We start from the raw sequence: 22,227 nt of genomic DNA, 5'->3' as shown, positions 1-22,227 counted from the left end.
CTTTGCTGAAGGATGAAATGCTTGGGCTGGGATGTAACTCACTGGCAAAGCGCTTGCCTAGCAAGTGCAACGTCCTGGGTTTGATCCCCAGTACCCAAAAAGAAAAGATTAAAAAAAAAAAAAAAAAGAATGAAATGCTAATCTGGGCATGGTAGCTCATACCTATAACTTTAGTTACTTAGGAGTAAGATCAGGAGGATCATGGTATGAGATCAGCCTTGACAAAAACTTGTTTAAGAAATATTTTAAAATTATATTTTTATTATCTTTAAGTAGTTATATACCATTCAAGATGCAGGGCAAAACCATTTGTGAGATCTCAATCAATAAAAAGCAGGGTGTGGTCACATGGGCCTGTTGTCACAGCTGTATGGGAAGTGTAAAGAGGAGGATCACAGTTCAGGCCAGTTGGACATGAATGTGAGGACCTGTTTGAAGAAAAAAATGAAAGGGCTGGAGGCATGGCTTAAATGGCAGAATGCTTGCCTACAAAGCAAGATGCCCTGAATTGAAATGCCTATCCTGTCAAAAAACAATGAAAAAGATGCTTTGGAAAATGGTGAATGTTTGCTCTCATGTGTGGAAGCTAGATCTAAAATACACGGGGACATGATAAATGATACAAGACTCTAGGCATTCACACACAGTAAGTCCAAAGGAGGCTACTCCTAGGAGAGGAACACAAAGATACAATGTCCATGTGCATCTGATCATATAAAATAATAGGTATCGAAATGAATTCCAGGAAATGGAAATGAGATTTTTAAAAAATTTGTTGCTGTTTTCCTTTTCCTTTTTTTTTTTTTTTTTTGTCGGTTGTGGGGCTTGAACTCTGGGCTTGGGCACTGTCCCTGCGCTCTTCAGCTCAAGGCGAGCACTCTACCGCTTGAGCCAGAGCGCCACTTCTGGTTTTCTGGTGTTTTATTGGAGATAAGAGTTTCATGGACTTTCCTGCCGGGACTGGCTTTGAACCACGATCCTCAGATCTCAGCCTCCTAAGAAGCTACAATTACAGGCATGAGCCACCAATGCCCAGCTTCTTTTTCTTTTTATGTTGTTTGTTCCTTTATCTGTCTTTGAGATAAAGGGGGGCACAGAAATGGAGGGACAAAGGGTGAACAAATGCAGCAGTGGTACTCAGTAGATACTTTGTGGAAGATGAACTATACCACTTGTGGGTAGTGATGGGACGGGAAGAGCTGGGAAAGAGGGAGGGAAGGACTGATATTGTCCAAAAAGAAATGTAGTTTTTTTTTTTTTTTTTGGGTCCGGTCGTGGGGCCTGAACTCTGGGCCTGGGCGCTGTCCCTCAGCTCTTCAGCTCAAGGCTAGCGCTCTACCACTTGAGCCACAGCGCCACTTCCGGCTTTTTTCTTTTTTGCTTATGTGGTGCTGAGGAATTGAACCCAGGGCCTCAGGCATGCAAGGCAAGCGCTCTACCACTGAGCCACCTTCCCAGCCCAAGAAATGTAGTTTTTATCTGATTTACACAACTGTAACCTCTCTGTACATCATCTTTATAATAACAATAAAATTAATTTATGATAACAATAATAAAAGGAGGCTGAGATTTGAGGATCACGGTTCAAAGCCAGCCCGGGCAGCAAAGTCCATGAAACTCTTATCTCCAATAAGAAAACTGCAAGTTGTGCTGTAGCTCAAGTAGTAAGAGCTCTAGCTTTGAGCTAAAGAGTTGAGGGACAGCGCCCAGGCCCAGAGTTCAAGCCCTATGACCAACAACAACAACAACAAAATATGCTTTGCAGCAATGGGCTTCGAAGCGGTTTTGCAGTAAAATCCTTAAAAAATATTTTCTGCAAAGCCATGTATTATAAAACAATCAAAACAGAGCTACTGTTTGAGGAGAAATGGGGGACCTATGTGTAGGTGGGGAGGAGTCCCTTCTCCCAGCCCCCGGCACCATCTGCTATGAGTGAGGAGCAGGGCAGGTGTCTGCAGAAGACCCATGGATTCATTCTAACAGATACAACACCTCCCCAGCAGAAACAGATCTGCATTACCTGGATGCATCACCCCCACCAGCATCATCCCCCGCCTGGAGGCCATTGCTCACGTGTCCATTGGCGATGTCCAGCAGGTCCCGCAGGCGGCAGCCCCGGCGGTGCCTGCGCTCGTAGCAGATGCTGTTCTCCAAGATGACATAATCTGCACCGAAGGACCTCAGGAGTGCGTGCACATCCTCAGGGGACCGCTTGGCGTAGATCTGATAAACCTAGGGAAGGGGATGTTTTCAATCACCTGGGAGTTGGAAGAGCAGGAAGTGATCACCCAGGTCCAATGCCTGTCTCTTTCTCTTGTGTCACCTGCAGCTCTGCAGGTGGATACTATAATTATTTCCTCAGGGAAGAGTGTGAGTGAGTCACACATGCCCAATCCGCCTGCATTCAGTACTCAGCTACACGTGGACTGGGAAATGCATACTTTCCAGGTGGGAATTTATTCGTCTTTAGGTACCAAATGCTTAATGAGGGCAAATGACATGGGTAGCTGAGGCCATCAGACAACCCAGGGGCCCTGGGGCAGAGGAAGAGACCCATCTTTTGGCAGCACACCTAGGGAGAAGCCCCTGGGGTGGCAGCCCTGACCCGGGCTTGCAGGGATGGGGGGGGTGTCACTTGCTGCCTTACTGCTGCTATGCTGTACACCATCAGAACAGCAGCAGAACCCAAGCATGCATTCCTACCTCTTGTCCACCCGGGAGTTTAGGAGGGGGCTGCAACTCTTAGCTTAGGTGCTCATGGGGAAGCAAGCAGCTTTCTAGGTCAAAGAATCAGAGGTCATGGTTGCTACAGTCTTGGATAAAATCTTTCTTTTTTTTTGGTGCCGGTATTGGGGCTTGATCTCAGGGCCTGGGTGCCGTCCCTTAGCTTTTTTTTTTTTTTTTTTAACTCAAGGCTGGTGCTCCACAACTTGAGTCTCCATTTTGGGCTTTGTGCTGGGTAAGTAGAGAAAAGAATCCTCTGGACTCTCCTGCCTGGACTGGTTTCAGACTGGGATTCTCAGATATCAGCTTCCTGGGAAGCTCGTATGACAGGCGTGAGCCACCAGCATCTGGCCATGTCAGGGTTTTCACTGAGTGGAGCGTGTGGTGGATGGAGATAAGATCAGAGCACCCATCAGGAGATGGGAAGCTTCTGGACTCTTCTACTGTGGCTCTGCCTTGGGCTGCAGGCCAAAGGCAGACAGCAGGGAGCCCTGTCTTCACCAGCACGGGGCAATCGAGCGCCCACCGGGTGTTCACAAGAAGTGAGAACAGGCAACAAGGGACCTCACCGCTTTGGTCCGCTCTCGAAGGCCATTGTCTTCGTAGTGTGGGTGGTTGGTTAAGGTCCTTCCCGTACAGAGTTTCACGCCTGCCAGCAGCTGCATGCTGCCAGCAAACACCGCCTTCCTGGGAGTGTTAGAGCTATAAGATGTTAAACAGTCGGCATGAATCCCTGCTGTGGATTCATGTCCCTCCAAGACACTGAATCAGACAATCACACCCTCACAACCTCCTACCTACCGGAAGGAGCAGTAAGAGTCAGGGGAGAAGAAAACAAGAAGGTTCGAGTTCTGGTTTGCACCTCAGTTTACTTTATGCAGTTTTTACTGATTCGTGTACATGAGTGTGCATGTGCTGATCCTGGGGCTTGAACTCAGAGCCTAGCACCATCCTTCAGCTTTTTCCACTCATGTCTGGTGCTCTACTACTTGAGCCACAGCTCGACTTCCAACTTTTTGGTGATTCATTAGAGATAAAAAGTCTCATGGACTTCCCTGTCCAGGCTGGCTTCAAACCGCCACCCTCTGCTCCCAAACTCCTGAGCTACCAGCACCCAGTCAGTCTAGCTTTTTGGTGACTAACTGGAGATAAAAGAGTCTCACACACTTTTCTGCCCACGCTGACTGGCTTTGAATCCCAATCCTCAGATCTTAGCCTCCTGTTTAGATAGGATTATAGGCATGGGCCACCAGCACTTGCATGAATGCAATCCAACAGAGACCTCTGCATGTCTACAAGCAAGTCAGCCTGTTTTAAGTGATGACACTTAGACCCCTCCCTAACTCACGTGTAGCCTGATCAGCCTTGTGGATGGATGGGCAGACAATAGGAGAAATGACACCTTGTCTGCACATTCTCCACACTCAGGTCTAGAACATGCATTCTGACAGAAAGAAGCTGAGCATGAACTGGGCTGCTCTGAGGGGCTGACAGTATCCTGACATCCAGTGACACATGTGCTCGGTCCCCAGATCCCCACAATCTACAGGGAGTCTGACTTTTGTCCCACATGGTCCAAGACCAGAAGGGTTTGATTCAAAACAAAAAGTGTGGAGGTACACAGGCCTTAGTGAAAAGACCCTGCAGATCAGAAGTCACTCCATAGTTATTAAACACTTACTTCTGGGTCGTGTGAATGATGCTAACCTCATTTCTAGGGCGTTATGATTGCCAAAGAGACTACGTCGAAACAGATATGAATGAAAGAAAATGCCATGAGTTTGAAGCCAAGCTTCTTTCCTCTTGTATGTTCTCAACTGGCACAAGCCATTCCACTCGTGATAATCGTACAACAACATCACATATCAGTGCCAAAAAGCGGCCGTCCTCTGACGAGACACAGATTTGAGATGCAGGGAGAAAAGAAGCCTGCTTCTCATGTCTGGCAGAGCATGAGGCAGAGAGGGAGCTGACAGGGGGTGAGCAAGCCGGGCTGGTATGGTCGCCCTGCCTGAAGCTGCCCAGCTGGTCTTCTTCACAACAAAGGCAAATCAAGTAGCTAAGGCTCCAGTACCCGCTCACATCCCAAACACTGTTGGAAAAATGGAACAGGAACCAGCACCAAGAAGGCTCGCACATCTGTCTATGGTGTGCTTTACAGTATCAGCAGACAGACGCCATTATCTATTCACAGCCCATGGGAAGGCTGCAGCTTGCTCCAATCACATCTTGAGTTAAGTCTCACAAAGCTTCCAGTTTCCTAAATGTTGTGGGAGCAATTAGTTATCTATCTATCTGTCTCTCTTTACAGGACTGGAATTCGAACTCAGGGCCTTATGTTTGCAAAGTAGGTGCTCCACCACCACTTTAGATGTCTCCATTCCTTTTTGCTGTGGTTATTATTATTATTGTTGTTGTTGTTGTCTGGTATGGGGGCATAAACTTAGGCTCTCTTGTTCTCACTTGGCTGGAACCACAGTTCTTCTCCCAGCTTTTTTGCTAGTTAACTGCAGATGAGTCTCACAGGCTTTCTTGTCTGGGCTGGAATCAAATCATGATCCTCAGATCTCAGGCTCATGAGTAGCTAGGATTATAGGCATGAGTCACTGGAGTCTGGCTGTGGCTATTTTTGCTAGTCTTGCTTTTTGCTTGGGCTTGCCTGGACTACAACCCTCCTATTTGTACTTCCCACAGTAGCTGGGATGATGGGTGTACACTACCGTGCCCAGTCTTTTCCTCAGAGGTGGGGTTTTGTGAACCAGTTTGTCCAGGCTAGCCTGGAAGCACAATCCTCCTAATCTGAGCCTCCTACACATCTGGGAGGCTATGTACCACTGTGCCCAGTGACTGGTTGAGATGGGGGCTCAAGAACATTTTTATGCAAATAGGCCTTAAATTGCAATCCTTCCAATTTCTGCCTTTCTAGTAGCTAAGATTACAAGTGTGAGCCATGGCATGCAGCCAAAAGTTACTCTTTATTAAAAGAAAATCTTACAGCATTATTCCTATGTGCTGGGCTGGAAAAACATCTTATGATAACCAGTCTTTGATAAGTTTCCTAACTAATACGGCCAGACTAGGCTCCCATCACTTTTCAAAGAAGTATTATTTCTAGTTCATTTTCTAGAACTCAGAGCCTGGGTACTGTCCCTTAGTTTTTTGCTCAAGGCTGCCACTCTACCACTTTGAGCCACACCTCCACTTCCGCTTTTCTGGTGATTCATTGGAGATAAAAGTCTCAAAGAGGGCTGAGAAGGTGGCTCAGTGGTAGAGCGCTTGCCTTGCATGCCTGAGGCCCTGGGTTCGATTCCTCAGCACCACATAAGCAAAAAGAAAAAAGTCGGAAGTGGCTTTTTCTTGAGCTGTTGCTCAGGTGGTAGAGCACTAGCCTTGAGCTGAAGAGCTGACGGACAGTGCCCAGGCCCAGAGTTCAGGCCCACGAATGGACTAAAAAAAAAAGTCTCAAAGACTTTCTGCCTGGGTTGACTTTGAACCACAATCCTCAGATCTCAGCTCCTGACTAGCTAGGATTAAAGGTGTGAGCCACTGATACCTGGCCAATCTTACTTATTTTTGAAGTGCTAAGCTTCAACAAGTCAATTCATATTGAATGAATGGCCTAACCAAGCATTATAAAATAATGGTGAACATTTGTTTAACTGTACTTCAAAAATTCAGTTATGCAAATGCCAAAAATTATTCATTAAATATAAAAGAGGTTTACAGGCACTTACGGACTGAACTTAGCCTACATCATCTTTAAAACATAAAAATTCTTTGTAGTTTTGATTAAATGCAAAAGTAATTTTGTGCATTTTTTTCAGTTCTATTGAGAAAATTCTGCACATGTAGGCTTCATTACTGGAGAGAGACTATTTCAATTGAAAATCTCGTAAAGCCAAGTACTTAACATGACATATTTCAAAATATTCAAATCTATAGACTCAGTGTGTGTGTGTGTGTGTGTGTGTGTGTGTGTGTGCAGGTGCACCAGTACTGGGGCTTGAAGTCAGGGCTTGAGTACTGTCCTTTTAGCTTTTTTTTTTTGCTCAAGGCTGATGCTCTACCACTGGAGCCATTTTTTTTTTTTTTTTAATTGAGTCTCTTGGATTTGTCAGCTTGGAATATCTTTAAGCCTCTATCCTCAGATCTCAGCCTTGTAGAAGTTAGGATGACAGGCATAAAGCACCAGTGCCTGGCTGCAGATCTGTCTAACTGGCCAGACTAGAATCTTTGTATCCAGGAAAACAATCAGCCAGGACAAATATGAGTGCATGCCATGTGCACACACACTCCATCTACCTGGGAATACAACATATAGCAGCTGGGTATAAGATGCTGCCACAGAGGGGCTGGGGGTAGGGAGGGAGTGGGTTGAGCCAACCTCTCAGTCCTCACTGGGCACAGTCACAGTAGCTAGGGCTCCCACATCCTGGGGCCTGACTGTCATAAAACATATTTGCAGATTAACAGGTCTTTAATTTATATCTTCTGCGTATGGTAGTGTGGGCCTAGAAACGGTACTCAGGAGACTAAAGCAGGAGGATTGTGAATTCAAGGACAACCAGGGTCTCTTTGGTGAGACCCTGTTATGAAAAAAAGAAAGAAAAAAGAGGACTGGAGAGGTAGCTCAAGTAGTAGCATATCTACCAGCAATAAATGCCAAGTGAGAGCTTGAGGACCCGAGTTCAAGATCTAGTACCAGCCACACACACATTAAAAAAAAAAAGAGCTTAATAAAACAGCAAAAAAAAAAAAATCAAAATGTTTTTGTAGAGAGAAAAAGATAATCTAAATGTCTAAATGTTGATTAATCCAACATGTTTTGTGTCTAAATAGGCCCTTGTTTGGCATATATTCATCATCACTTAAGCTTATTCTACAAACATGCCTGGCAGCTATTTTTACAAAAGTGATCATTTCGATTTAAAGAATTGTTCGGGGAAAATAGTCAAGATTAGATCACAATAGGAGTGCATTTTTAGAACAATGTGAATCTTTCACTTGCTGTGAATTATAGAAAAACAGCCAATTGCTCGGGTGGTACTAGTTGCTCACGCCTGTAATCCTAGCTATTCAGAAGGCTGAGATCTGAGGATCACAGTTTGAAGCCAACCCCTGCAAGCAAGTCTGGGAGACTTTTTTTTTTTGCCAGTCCTGGGGACTGAAGTCAAGGCCTGGCACTGTTCTTGAGCCTCTTTTGCTCAAGGCTAGTGCTCTACCACTTGAGCCATAGCACCACTTCTATCTTTTTCTGCATATGTGATTCTGAGAAATCAAACCCAGGGCTACATTGCCAGCCCCACTGAGAGACTTATCTCCATAAACTACCAAGAAAGCAGAAGTGGAGCTGTGGCTCAAGTGGTAGAGCACTAGCCTTGAGCAAAAGCAGTCAGGGACAGCATTTAGGCCTAGAGTTCAAGTCCCTGTTAATAGACAAAAAAAGTAAAGACCTCTTCTTCCACAGAGACCGAATACTGACTAATATATGCCTGCATATTAATAGCTCATCCATAGTTTTCCAAAGCCAGGAAGAGACCTCTCCTCACCTTTGCTGGGTGAGATGGCTCACGTCTGTAAAACCAACTACTTGAGAAGTAGAGTGAGAAGTTTGTAGCATTAGGCCAGTCTATGTAAAAGCTTAGTATCTCAACAAATCAGCTGGGCGTAGTGGCGTGTGTGAACCTGTCACACCAGCTACTTGGGAAGCTATCTACAGGATTATGCTCTCAAGGCTGGCCCCAGGCAAAAACATGAGGTCCTATCTGAAAAATAACTGCAGTGTAAAAAGGGTTGAAGGTGAGGCAAGAACAAGGCTCAGAGTTCAAATGCCTGTACTGCAAAAATCCTTCATCATCATCATCATCACCAGTATAACTGTCCCCTCCTTCTTTGAGAGAAAGTATGAAAATAAAGGCACCATGAATAAGTGCATAACAATCTAAGACAGCCTAAGATAACCTTGGGTTCTGCTGGAATACCTTTGTGTGTATGTGTGTGTGTGCTGGGGCTTGAACTCAGGGCCTGGGCACTGTCTCTGAGCAACTTTTGCTCAAGGCTAGAGCTCTACCACTTAAGCCACAGCTCTACTTCCAGCTTTGGGGTGGTTAATTGGGGATAAGAGTCTCATGGACTTTCCTGCCCAGGCTGGCTTTGAACCCCAGCCCTCAGATTTCAGCCTGTCAAGTAGCTAGGATGGCAAGCATGAGCCACTGGAGCCCAGCCTTAGAGTACATTTGTTTTTGTTTTTTTGGGTCCGGTCGTGGGGCCTGAACTCTGGGCCTGGGCGCTGTCCCTCAGCCCTTCAGCTCAAGGCTAGCGCTCTACCACGTGAGCCACAGCACCACTTCCGGCTTTTTTCTTTTTGCTTATGTAGTGCTGAGGAATCAAACCCAGGGCCTCATGCATGCAAGGCAAGCGCTCTACCACTGAGCCACCTTCCCAGCCCCCCTTGGAGTACATTTGTAATGACTAGCAGGAATTCCTGATGGACAGGAGCTTCATGCAATGCTAGCCTGGGCAAGTCTGAAAGAGCCACCAGAAAGAGGACAGACAGCCTGCAACGCTGCCTCTGGCGCAATCCTAACAACAGAAAATACCAGTTCCCTTCAAGTGCAGGCACCACCAGCTTTCAGTTGACTACAGTGAATGCGAAAGTGATTGCTTTTCTTACATATGAATAACCTCCTTCTCCTACATCCAATAAATACCAGAGGAATTATTTACTCTATAATCGTGGGCCATGATTGAAAATTAAATAAGCAAAGACAAAGTGTAGCTCATGGTTCTCGGCACTGGAAATAGGGGAAAAATTATATTCATTGCATCTAGTCAAACCCAGTCCAACACTGGGACCAAAGCCACACATATATATTTTAGACATAAATCTCCCTATTGCACTCAAGAGACCAAAGCTATCAAACATTTACCATCTCTTAATACACAAGGAGTGCTAAATTGTACTGGTTAGTGAACATCAGTCAAGAGTGAGTGCTGAGAGGACTGTGGAAATTCTAAGTGATGGAGACGGCTCAGGTAATGCTTTCTAGAGGTGCAGCACCTTTTCCCTGTGGGCAATTATGGAGCTGCTTTCTGGTTATAAAGAAGGGGAATATAGTATCACAGTGTACTGGAATATTGCCAGTTCAGTCAGGGTTCATGAACAAAGCTTTCAAACATATGTCCTAATTTTGCAGCTTGGGGCTGAGGCAAAAAAACCAAACAAGAGCAACCAGTACGATGCAAAATATTTTGTGCTCAGGAAAAGAGCCAGGTGCTGGTGACTGAATACCTGTCACCCTAGCTACTCAGGAGGCTGAGATCTGAGGACTGAGGTTCAAAGCAAGCTGGGGCTAGAAAGTCTATGAGACAATTCTCTTAATTAACTGCCAAAAAGCTGGCAGTGGAGCTGTGGCTCAAGTGACAGAGCAACAGCCTTAGGGAAAAAAGCTCAGGGAGAGTGCCCAGGTCCTGAGTTCAAGCCCCAGTACTGAAACACCTCCCCTACCCCCATAAAAAAGTCAGAGAAAAAGCTCCAGGTTTTGTGCTTGAAATTTTCTAATAAGCCAGAACTGAAGCAATGTTATTAACATGAACTCTGCAGCGAACTATTATGACTCTAATTAACTATAGTCTACACAGTACTTTTAAAATCATTAACAAGGAAAGGATACTTTTAAGTGTTAGCATTTATAGAAAATGTGAATGGTACTAAAAATGAAAAGAAAGATAAAACTGGCCAAGAGCAAAATCTGTGCTAGTATTATCTTTATTAAAACTATATGGGGCTGGGAAGGTGGCTCAGTGGTAGAGCGCTTGCCTTGCATGCATGAGGCCCTGGGTTCAATTCCTCAGCACCACATAAGCAAAAAGAAAAAAGCCGGAAGTGGTGCTGTGGCTCAAGTGGTAGAGCGCTAGCCTTGAGCTGAAGAGCTGAGGGACAGCGCCCAGGCCCAGAGTTCAGGCCCTATGACCGGACCCAAAAAAAAAAAAAACAAAAAAACTGTATATTTTAACAGAGGTAAGTAGAAATTTATTCCCATTTTAATTTGGCATTTGGAATATAGTTGGATCCAACATTTCTGAGCCCTATTTATTTATTGCTTTGGTACCAGTACTGAGGCTTAAATGTAGGGTCTCTTGTTTTCCTTTGGCTTTTTTTGTTTTGTTTAAGGCTGGAGCCCTACCACTTGAGATATACCTCTACTTCTGGCTTTTTGCTGGTTATTTAGAGATAAGAGAGTCTCACAGACTCTTCTGCCTAGCCTGGTTTTGAACCCCAGTCCTCAAATCTTAGCTTCCTGGGTAGCTAGGATTACAGGTGTGAGATACAGGTGTCTGGCCTGATAGTTTTTAGATGCAAAGAGTTATTTCTAAATATGCAGTTTTAAAGAAAAATAAAAAAGATAAATGTTTACAATTAGATTCAGAGAAAAAAGAAAGGCAACCAAACAAAACCCCTCAAAACAAATGGCTTTGCTCTACAGTGATGTGAAAAAGTAACTCACGGATGTAAATGCTTTTTTTTTTTTTAAAAAAACAAATCCTCTTACTTAATCCAGGTCATCAGCTCCACTGTATCTGGGTCATAGAATTCTCTCAACTCAGAGAGCTCATCCATCACTCCTGGCCAGAACTGGAATTAAAAACAAAATAAAACAAAAACCAATCCACCCCATCCCACGGAAAGCAAGAAGACTGAATGGAAGAAAGGGAAGCGGGCTGTCTGTGTGTGAGCTGCAGACACAGTGGCCAGGATTCAGAACCCACTTCCCTCTGCAGGCTTCCAGCATCAAGGAGCTGAGCCCAGGGAAGTTTCCAACATCTTCCCCAGCTCAGACTAATTTTAGGACTAGGTTGTGTGTGTGGGGTGTGTACATGCCCGTGCATCTGTGCATGCATGTGCTGGTATTGGGGCTTCAATTCAGGGCCTGGGAACTGTCCTTTAGCTTTTTTAATCAAGACTGGCACTTTCCCACTTGAGCTACAGCTCCACTTCTAGCTTTTTGGTGCTTACTTGGGAGATCAGAGTCTGGCTTTATTTTGTAGTTCATTGAAGATAAGAATCTCCTACCCAGGCTGGCTTTGAACCATGATCTTCAGGTCTTAGTTTCTTCAATAGGCTAGGATTACAGGCGTGAGTCACTAGCAGTTGGCTTCTCTGTGATTTTATACTGTGTCAAACTATGAGAAGATGAAGTATCCACATGGCTTGAATACTTAAGCCACAGCTCCACTTCTAGCTTTCTGGTAGTTAAGTAGACATAGGAGCCTCACATTTTTTGTAGCAAGACAATAATTATGACCAGAGCTGTCATTTCTGGAGAAGAGAATTCTTGTCTCTCATCAACTTATAAATATCAAATATATGTTTTCTAGTCTAAAGCCTTTGGTTTTCAGAATCTTCCATGAAAGTAAAAACAAAGAAAACACAAAGCTGATCCACTTGGATGAGGCCCAGCCTCCACATGTGAGTGGCCTCCCAAGTCAAAACATCCACATCATAGTTTGAATTCCACTTGTTAGAACTTAAAATATAAAACTTGAAGGAAAAGAATCTAAATATATATGTATATACACACACACATATATGTATATGTAATATATATATGTGTGTATATACACACATATGTACTGGTGCTTGAACTTGAGGCTTGGGCACTATCCTTGAGCCTCTTTGTGCTCAAGGCTAGCACTCTACCACTTGAGCCACAGTGCCACTTCTGGCTTTTTCTGAGCAGTTTATTGGAGGTAAGACTTTCACAGACTTTCCTGCCCAGGCTGGCTTTGAACCGAGATCTCAGCTTTTTGAGTAGTTAGGATTACATGAGCCACTGGACACCTGGCTAATAGTTCTTTTTTTAAAAGAGGCCAAGAGTTCAAGTGGATGAAGCAATCTGCATTTTCTAGGTGGTAATTTAAGGCCTGTAAGTCTTGAAGTCAGGATGAAAGAATCTCAAAGCAGTCAAGCCATTCAGTTGATTCCTGTCTCTGGTAATGGAACTCAGAAATGAAGCAAAATTGCTTAGTTAGGAAGATGAAAAAATTCATTTCTTCCTATTCAGATGAAAAACAGGTTGAGGAACCAAAAAAGGCAGATTTTTGTTGTTGTTGTGGGGCCTGAACTCTGGGCCTGGGTGCTGTCCTTGAGCTCTTTAGCTCAAGGTGAGCATCCTACCACTTGAGCCACAGTGCCACTTGGGTTTTTTGGTGATTCAAGGGAGATAAGAGTCTCATGGATGTTCCTGCCTGGGCTGGCTTTGAACCTCAATCCTTATATCTCAGCCTCCTGAGTAGCTAGGATTACAGGCGTGAGGCACTGGTGCCTGGCAGATTTTTTTTGAGACAAGGTCTCACTATGCAATCTAGGCTTGATCTTGAACTTGATTTTTCTGTCTCAGTTTCCTAACTGCTGGGATTATAGGTGTATAGCACCACACTTAGCATCCAAAGCTTAATCTCTGACACACACACACATACACATGTGTATGTGTGTATATATATGTATGTATGTATATCTCCAGACCTCTTATGAAGGCAGCATCTAGTAAAATATGTAGAACCAAGTAAGATGCCTTCTCAATCCTCTAATCCATTTTTGTGTACGTGTGTGTGTGTGTGTGTGTGTGTGTGTGTGTGTGTGTGTGTGTGTGTGTGTGTGTGGGTTTGTGTGTGTATGTGCGCGTGTGTGCACATGCGTGCACAAACATGCATGTGCTTAACTTTTTCACTCAAGGCTGGTGCTCTACCACTTAAGCCACAGCTCACTTGCAGCTTTCTGGTGATTAACTGGAAATAAGAGTCTCACTGACTTTATTATCCTGCTGGGTTTGAACACCAATCCTTAGAACTAAGCCTTTTGAGTATCTAGGATGATAGGCGTGAGCCACTGTCACCAGCTCTTTTAAATTGTATTACTTTAACTCACTTAAGCAAGGAAAAAAATAAAAAACAAAACAAAACAAAAAAACCCACCACTTTAATCATTTCAAAATAGGTCTGAAGACACTTTCTGACTTTTCATCAGTTGAACTGTAGTCAAAATTAGAATGATTTAATTTTACTTGTTAAAAACTATTTGGGAAATATATAGGTTTTCCTGTCAATGCCAACTGCGAAGGTGTTATGAATTTCACAAACCCTGCCAGACCACACATAAAATGCATAGAGTCAGAGTAAGGACTCTGCTGGCCAGAGGAACCCCTAAGAAATAAGAAAATTGGTCTTACCTTATAGCACAGGTAGAGCAGTGTCAACACTGGAACGGAGTATCGTATGACACAGATCTGTATCAGAGAGACACGCTTTGGGTTGCAAGTATTTTAAGAACGTCTACCTTTTGCTTTGTAAAAACATGTCCCATGCCCCCTTCAAACAAGAATAACACAAAGCCAGGTGTTGGTGACTCACGCCTGTAATCCTAGCTATTCAGGAGACTGAGATTTGAGGGTAACGTTTCAAAGCCAGCTGGGACAGAAAAGTCCATGAGAATCTTATCTCCAATAAACCACCAGAAAACTGGAAGTGGCGGTGTGGTTCAAGCGGTAGATTGCTAGCCTTGAGCTGAAGAGCACAGGGACAGCACCCAAGCCCAGAGGTCAAGCCCCACAACCAGAAAAAAAAAAAAAAGAGGGCTGGGAAGGTGGCTCAGTGGTAGAGCGCTTGCCTTGCATGCCTAAGGCCCTGGGTTCGATTCCTTAGCACCACATAGCAAAAAGAAAAAAGCCGGAAGTGGCGCTGTGGCTCAAGTGGTAGAGCGCTAGCCTTGAGCTGAAGAGCTGAGGGACAGCGCCCAGGCCCAGAGTTCAGGCCCCACAACAGGACTCAAAAAAAAAAAAAAAAGAAAAAAAGAAAAAAAAAAGAGTAACACAAATAAGATTAAAGGAATCATGACATTGAGTGTTAGTGGCTCATGCCTGTAATCTTAGCTACTCAGGAGGATGAGATATGAGGAGCATGGTTCTAATCCAGGCAACAAAATCAAGGAGACTCTTATTTCCAATTAGCTTCTAAAAAAGCAAAACCTGGATCTATGGCTCAAGTGGTAGAGAGCTAGCCTTGAGCAAAAAAGATCAGGGAAAGGGACAGTACCAGGCTCCAATTTCAAGCCCCAGGACCAGAACAACAATGAAACTATTAAAAAATAATCTCTTAGGAAAGTTTAGTATGTCACTGACCTATTTCTAGTTTCTATTTTTTTATGTCAGCACTGAGGCTTGAATTCTGTTTGGACACTGTCCTGTAGTTTTTTTACTCAAGACTGGTCCCTACCACTTGAACCATAGCTCCACTGCTGATTTTTTTGCTAGTCAATTAGAGATAAGAGTCTCATGGACTTTCCTGCCCAGACTAGCTTGGATTGGGACCCTCAGATCTCAGCTTCCTAAGTAGCTGGGACTACAGGCGTTGAGTCAGCAGCACACTCTAGTTTCACATTTTAGTATTTATCTTATCTGACTGACATACTGACTCTACTAAAAAAAAATTAAGTAAACCAGAGCCAATAGGAAAGAAACATTATGAATCATGAAAAAGTTATCATGGAAAGAAGTCAACACTGACCCCTTTTGGGTTATGAAGACGGACGGACTTCAGAAGCCACCCCCATATATCAGGGCTGCATAAGCCAAACGAGGCAAACACACACATGTGAGAGGTCCAGAGGTATTTCATTCTGCAACAACAGGAAGAGAGAGAAAGTCAGCATTTCCTCACAGCACCCCCTGGAGCTGACACAGATTCACAGTCAGTGGTAGTAAAACTTAATATAAAAGTCTGCAGGAAGCCAGGGGTGGTAGTTCATGCCTGTAATCCTAGCTACTCAGGAGGCTGAGAGATAAGGATCTCGATTGGAAGCCAGTCCAGGTAGGAATGCCTGTGAGACTCTTATTTCTAATTAGCCATCTAAAGCTGGAAGTGGAGCTGTGGTTCAAGTGGTAGAGCACCAGTCTTGAATGAAAGAGCTAAGGGACAGTACCCAGGCCCTGAGCTTATTAAATCCCAGGACTGGTGTGTGTGCTTGTGTGTGTATGAGTGTGTGTGTACATACACATACAAAGTCACCTCAGTAGTGGTTAGATTAAAAACTGAACCACAGGAATGGACAAGATAAAAATAAAATACCTCATTGTACTCAATGCCAAGAATCCGAACAGCACAGTGTGTATTAGGTTGTAAGCAGTATCTGGCTTCAGGTCAATGGAGCATCTTCCCATCTTACCCTCTGGCTCTTGGATTCCAGAATCACTGAACAAAACAGCAGACACACAAAACAAAGCTAAAATGTATCCCTTTAATTTAGTTAATCCTGTGTTTCCCCTAAAATGAAATAAACTAGTGCTGATCAATTTGGGATTTGTTCCTAACACATTTGTGTTGCAATATAAACATATCAGTGATTAAAATTATTATAAGCTCTCAGCAGATTAAGTACACATTTAAAGTGAGTCAATTCTTTAAAGAGGCTGAGATCTCAGGTCACAGTTGGAAGCCAGCCTGGGCAGGAAAACAGGAATTCTTATCTCCAATTAACCAGCAAAAATCCAGGAGTGGTTTTTCCTCTTTCAATACATTGGTCAAGATGATTTTATATATATATTTAAACAATGCAATTATTACTTAAAGCCTTTAGCAGATACTAATTAATTATGGCTCACTCCAACTTTATATGCCTTAGAACATGAAACAAAACACAAATAAGTAATACTACTTGCTATTTCAAAGGAAATTAAAAACAAAACCAAAAAGCAAAACAAAAACCCTTAGGAAAGCTGGGCACTGGTGGCTCACGCCTGCAGCTACTCAGGAGGCTGAGATCTGAGGATCGCAATTCAAAGCCAGCCTGGGCAGGAAAGTCTGTAAAACTCTTTTCTCCAATAAACCACCAGAAAACCGGAAGTGGCGCTGTGGTTCAAGTGGTAGAGTGCTAGCCTTAAGTTGAAGAGCTGAGGGACAGCACTCAGGCCCAAAGATCAAGGCCCACGACCAACAACAACAACAACAACAACAACAACAACAAAAAACACTTAGGAAACAGAAAAGTCTTCAAGCCACAAGTAAGCTGGGTGCTAGGGGCTCATACTTAAGAGTCTGAGAACTGGAAATCAAAAGCCAGCCTGGGTAGGAAACTTAGCGAGACTCTTACTTCTAATTAATCCCCCCCACACACACAAATTCAGAAGTAAAGCTGTGGCTCAAGTGGTAAGAACACCAACTTGGAGCAGACTAGCTAAGGGGTCAGAGCTTGGGCCCTGACTTCCAACTCCAATACCAGCACAAGAAAAAGAATGTAAAATTTCTGCAAGTCTCCATACCTGAGTTTGTGAAAGGCAACAACAAAGGCAGCAATCACAGTGATGGAGAGCACAAAGATGTAGGCATAGAGGAGCAGAGTATCTGACAGCCTTGAAAAAGTGTTAAAAGGCAGCAGGCCGAATGCTTCTTCACACAGATACAGATTTGCATCAAAATCCCTGGGCAACAGAGGGAGAGCAAAGTCACAAATGTGAGGCAAGGAAATGACATTATTTTCTTCCTCAAAAATCAGCCTGCAAGCCAGGTGCCAGCGGCTTACTTCTGCAATCCTAGCTATTCTAGAGGCTGAGATCTGAGGATAGAGGTCTGAGGAAAATCTATGGATACTCTTAAGTCCAATTCACCACAATTGACCACAACAGCAAGAAGTGGAGCTGTGGCTCAAGAGGTTGTGTGCTTGCCCTGAACACAAAAGCTCAGGGGCAGCTACAAGGCCCAGAGTTTAGCCTCAGGCTCAGTGCACGCACGCACGCGTATGCGTGCGCGCGCACACACACACACACACACACACACACACACACACACACACACACACACACACACACACACACACACACACACACACAGGCTCAGTGCACGCACGCACGCGTATGCGTGCGCGCGCACACACACACACACACACACACACACACACACACACACACACACACACACACACACACACACACACACACACACACACACACACACACACACACACACACACACACACACACACACAGAGAAAGAAAATAACAGATGTAGATTCTTCAACTCAGTCATACCTTGTTGCTCCAAACCCAAATTTTGCCTTTAGAAATTTAAATATGTGTTCATCTGACTTCAGGTTAAGCATTTTCTGTTGAGGGAGAGAACATAAAAATTGCTGTTAGTATTTTAGGTCTGCATCCTTGGGAGTTTCCCAATCCATATGTGAGCGAGCTGGGTGCTGACAGTTCAAATCTGTAATCCTAGCTACTCAGGAGGCTGATTCTGATATTCATGGTTCAAAGTCAGCTCAGGCAAAAAAAGTTTGTGAGTTCTTATCTCTAATTAACTGCCAAATGGCTGGAAGTTGAGTTGTGTGTTAAATGGTAAAGTGTTAGCCATGAGTGAAAAAGCTAAGGGATAGCATCTATGTCCTGAGTTCAAGCCCAGTACCATCTCAAAAAAAAAAAAAAAAAAGAAGAGAAATATAGTCAATTTAATCAAAGCACATTACATGCATGTATGAAAATATCACAATGAAACCCTGCCATACAATTAAGTTATGCTAAGAAAAAAATTAAAGAGGAAAAAAATGAATGATTAAACCAACAAAATCATCATCTTTACCAGAAGTTAAAACAAAGTCTGGAGGTAATCAGCTTAAAAAAACAAGAATTTAATTACTTGAAGTTAAGTGTTGTAAAGACTGTCTCCAGTGCCAGAAGTAATCAAAAATACATTAAATATGTCACTATCAACTTACCTTAATAACATTGTTGAGAAAAAGCGTCAAACAAAAAACTGTAAGTAAATGTAGCAGAAGTTTCCCAATCCTAGTAAGAAAAGTCCCCGTTTTTAGGTTTTTCTAGAAATTAAAAGAGATGAATTTTAATTCTTAAGTTTTATTATAACTTCATAAACTGAAGACGAGATTACATAAGGATTTTAAATGATGATATCATTAGGATATATATGCCATATTAACATTTCTATTTTTCTATTCAACCATTCCCTTAAGAGGAACATTTGTAAGATGAGGAAATGTGTGTGTGTGTGTGTGTGTGTGTGTGTGTGTGTGTGTGTGTGTGTGTGTGTGTGTGTGTGTGTGTGTGTGTGTGTGTGTGTGTGTGTGTGTGTGTGTGTATGTATGTGTGCGCTAATATTGAGACTTGATCTCAGGGCCTGGGCACTGTCCTTTAGCTTTTTCATCCAAGGCTGGTGTTCTACCACTTGAGCCACACCTCCACTTCTGGCTTTTTTGGTGGGTTAAGTGGAAATAAGAGTTCCATGGACTTTCCAGCCTGAGCTGCCTTTTTATCTTCATCTTTAGGTTTCAGTCTCCTAAGAAGCTTAGAGTACAGCATGATCTACCAGAGCTAGACCAAACATGATTTTATAAGACTTTAGGAAATATTCCTTGCTTATTTTTATTATTATTATTTATGGTTCTGGAGATTGGACTCAGGGCTTCTCATTTGCTGTATAAGCACTCTGCCATTTGAGTCACACTTGCATCCTATTTTGTTATCATCTGGTTTTGTACATCCAGCTGGGCAGGCCTTAAACCAACCTTCTATTAATTTGCATCCCAGAGTAGCTGGGATTACAGGCATATACCACCACACCTGGTTGGAAAAGGTCTTATATTTCTAAAGCTATTTGGATTCTTAACTCTAAAAGAGAGTTAATTTGTGTGCGTGCGTGCGTGAGTGTGTGCGTGCGTGCGTGCGTGCGTGTGTGTGCGGGGGGGGGGGTATATGTTGGTCCTGGGGCTTGAACCAGGGCCTGTGCACTTGCTATCCCTGAGCTTCTTTAGCTCAAGGCTAGCTCTCTACCACTGGTGCCAGCCTAAGATAGCTAATATTAATTCAGTTAGAAAATCAATAATAGAATAAGGAAAGATGGAGAAAAGACAGTGTAATTATAATTAAGCAACAAAATGGTGTCTACCAAATTGAATGACCAAGGAACAAGTTCTTACCAGCGGCAGGCTCTTTCATTTCAATGTGAAATCAATGACATTTAACTAAGCATCTGTGGCTAATCCCTGAATTAAATTCAGGGTTTAATCCTATGAGAAACAGTAATTGCCAATATGAAGTGAAGGTGCAGGATTCTAGACAGTCGAAAGCTAAGATCCGAGGATTTAGATTTGATGGTAAACCCAGGCAGAAGAGACTCTTACCTCCAATAAACCAACAAAGCCAGAAGTATGGGTGTGGCTCAAGTGGTAGAGTACCAGTCTTGAAGAAAAAAGCTAAGAGTGTGCAGGATGAACTTAAGAGGACTGGCAAAAAAGCCAAACCAAACCAAACAAACCCCATGCCCCCAAAACCGAAGCAAATAATGTGACTTGTACTTTTAATGGGTAACTGGGTCAAAATTCACTTGGGGGCTGTTGGGAAGTAAGGCTCTACTGGATTAAGGACAAAAATATCCCTCAGTTGTATCTAATGTATTTATAATGTACCATGTGATTTTTTTGTTGCTTTGTATGTTCTCCCCCACAGTATAACCCCTATTTTCACTGTATTTGATGTTCGTGCCCTGCATCTTGTATATACACTTCTCTAATTCAGGGAGGGGAAGGGAAAAAACCCAAAATGCTTAAATAAGGATGCAGGATGACCCATTGTAACTATGAGATGTAGGGGGAGGAGATTTGTGGAGGTGGGAGGGAAAGGATGGTTGGGGAAAATAAAGGAGGAGGCAACAATGCTCAATAGGAAATGTACTTATTACCTTGTTCATGTAACTTTTTTTTTTTTGTCAGTTGGTCGTGGGGCTTGAACTCTGGGCCTGGGTGCTATCCCTCAGCTCTTCAGCTCAAGGAGAGCGTACTACCGCTTGAGCCACATCGCCATGTCTGGTTTTCTAGTGGTTTATTGGAGAGAAGAGTCTCACAGACTTTCCTGCCTGGGGTTGGCTTTGAACAGTGATCCTCAGATCTCAGCCTGCTGAATAGCTAAGATTACAGGCGTGAGCCACCAGCGCCCAGCTGTCATGTAACATTTTTATAATAAAAAATGTACAAAAAAAATATCCCTCAGGTCCTACCTGAAATTTTCTTGCAATTAGCACTGACAGGTTAAAACTGATAAGCAAGGATCCCAGAATCATAGAGTTAAAAAACTGAAGGACACAGACAAGGAGTAAGCCTGCTATCTGGATCCCATACAGCCAGGTCGCCTGTAAGAGCAAAGATTAGGTGGTTAAGTGGATTTTTATCAGCATATAGCTACAGCTTGCTCCCCAGCTGGATACACCTCAAGTTACACATAATGTTCAGAAAATAGCTTCAAAAAAACACAATATACTCATGCCTGTAATCTTAGCTGCTCAGAAGGCTGAGATCTGATGAACGGTGGTTTGTCTCCAATTAACCAAGCAAAAAGCCAGATGTGGAGCTGTGGCTCAAATGGTAGAGTACCAGTGTTGAGTAAAAAAAGCCAAGTTGTTTGTTTGTTTGTTTGTTTTGGTACGCCAGTCCTGGGGCTTAAATTCAAGGACGGGATGCTGACCCTTACTTTCTTTTTGGTTTTGTCTTTTCTGGTACTGGGGATTGAACCCAGGACGTTTCACTTGCTGGGCAAGTGCTTTGCCACTGAGCTACATCCCAGTCCTCCCTTAGCTTTTTTTACTTAAGGCTGAGTTTCTACTACTTGAACCACACTTCCACTTCTGAGTTTTTGGTAGTTAATTGGGAAATGAGAGTCTCATGGACTTTCCTGCCCTGGCTGGCAAGAAACTGCTTCTTGTCACCATACTGAGCTCTGGGTTTGTCTTGCCTTTTTCCATGCTGATTATTCTGAGTCTTTTGCATTTGACATGATTTTGAGATAAGTGATTCTAATTTATGAAGAAAGTAAGACTCAAAAGTTAAATCACTTGCTGGAGTTTAAAGAGCTAGTTATTTTCAGAGCTGAGAGTAGCAATTGGGTTTTATAACTCGGGATCTTTTCATGATAAAAATGTTCATCCTTAAAAATCTGATACTTCTAACCATTCACACCCACACTGCTTCAAATATAAAAGGCAGGGGCTGGGAAGGTGGCTCAGTGGTAGAGCGCTTGCCTTGCATGCATGAGGCCCTGGGTTCAATTCCTCAGTACCATATAAGCAAAAAGAAAAAAGCTGGAAGTGGCGCTGTGGCTTAAGTGGTACAGCGCTAGCCTTGAGCTGAAGAGTTGAGGGATAGCGCCCAGGCCCAGAGTTCAGGCCCCATGACTGGACCCCCCCCCCCAAAAAAAAGAAAAATATCAAATATAAAAGACAAACAAAGTTCAGAATGGAATTATCACATAAATTAGCTATATTATTTTAAAATCTTGTGTGTATGGCCAAAATAGTACCTGTGTGTGTGTGTGTGTGTGTGTGTGTGTGTGTGTGTGCACGCATGTGCACACACGCACGCACCAGTTTTGGGGCACTGTCCTTGAGTTTTTTCACACAAATCTATCACTGGGGCCACTGCTCCATTTCTAGCTTTTTTTGGTGGTTAAT

The 22,227-nt window shown here is 43.4% G+C and overlaps 1 protein-coding gene across 4 annotated transcripts in view; it reads right to left on the bottom strand.

Annotated features, from left to right (window-relative positions):
• Dpy19l3 (dpy-19 like C-mannosyltransferase 3) overlaps positions 1-22,227 on the bottom strand; it is a 49,471-nt gene that overhangs the window by 5,362 nt on the left and 21,882 nt on the right. For 3 of the 4 annotated variants that reach the window (XM_069998538.1, XM_069998539.1, XM_069998541.1), the window contains 10 exons: positions 20,782-20,913; positions 18,488-18,589; positions 17,802-17,875; positions 17,037-17,195; positions 15,847-15,969; positions 15,286-15,397; positions 13,953-14,009; positions 11,277-11,359; positions 3,294-3,426; positions 2,074-2,232 (listed from right to left, as the gene is read on the bottom strand). In XM_069998538.1, coding sequence (XP_069854639.1) covers positions 2,074-2,232; positions 3,294-3,426; positions 11,277-11,359; positions 13,953-14,009; positions 15,286-15,397; positions 15,847-15,969; positions 17,037-17,195; positions 17,802-17,875; positions 18,488-18,589; positions 20,782-20,913 — 1,134 coding nt within the window. The remainder of the gene's footprint in view (positions 1-2,073; positions 2,233-3,293; positions 3,427-11,276; positions 11,360-13,952; positions 14,010-15,285; positions 15,398-15,846; positions 15,970-17,036; positions 17,196-17,801; positions 17,876-18,487; positions 18,590-20,781; positions 20,914-22,227) is intronic. The other variant, XM_069998540.1, reaches the window with a different exon arrangement.

The sequence above is a fragment of the Dipodomys merriami genome, unplaced genomic scaffold (genome assembly GCF_024711535.1).
Source record: "Dipodomys merriami isolate MVZ:Mamm:240054 unplaced genomic scaffold, mDipMer1.0.p SCAF_52, whole genome shotgun sequence".
NCBI lineage: Eukaryota > Metazoa > Chordata > Mammalia > Rodentia > Heteromyidae > Dipodomys > Dipodomys merriami.
Note: the sequence above shows the minus strand (reverse complement) of the source record. Positions and strands in the feature narration are given on the sequence as shown.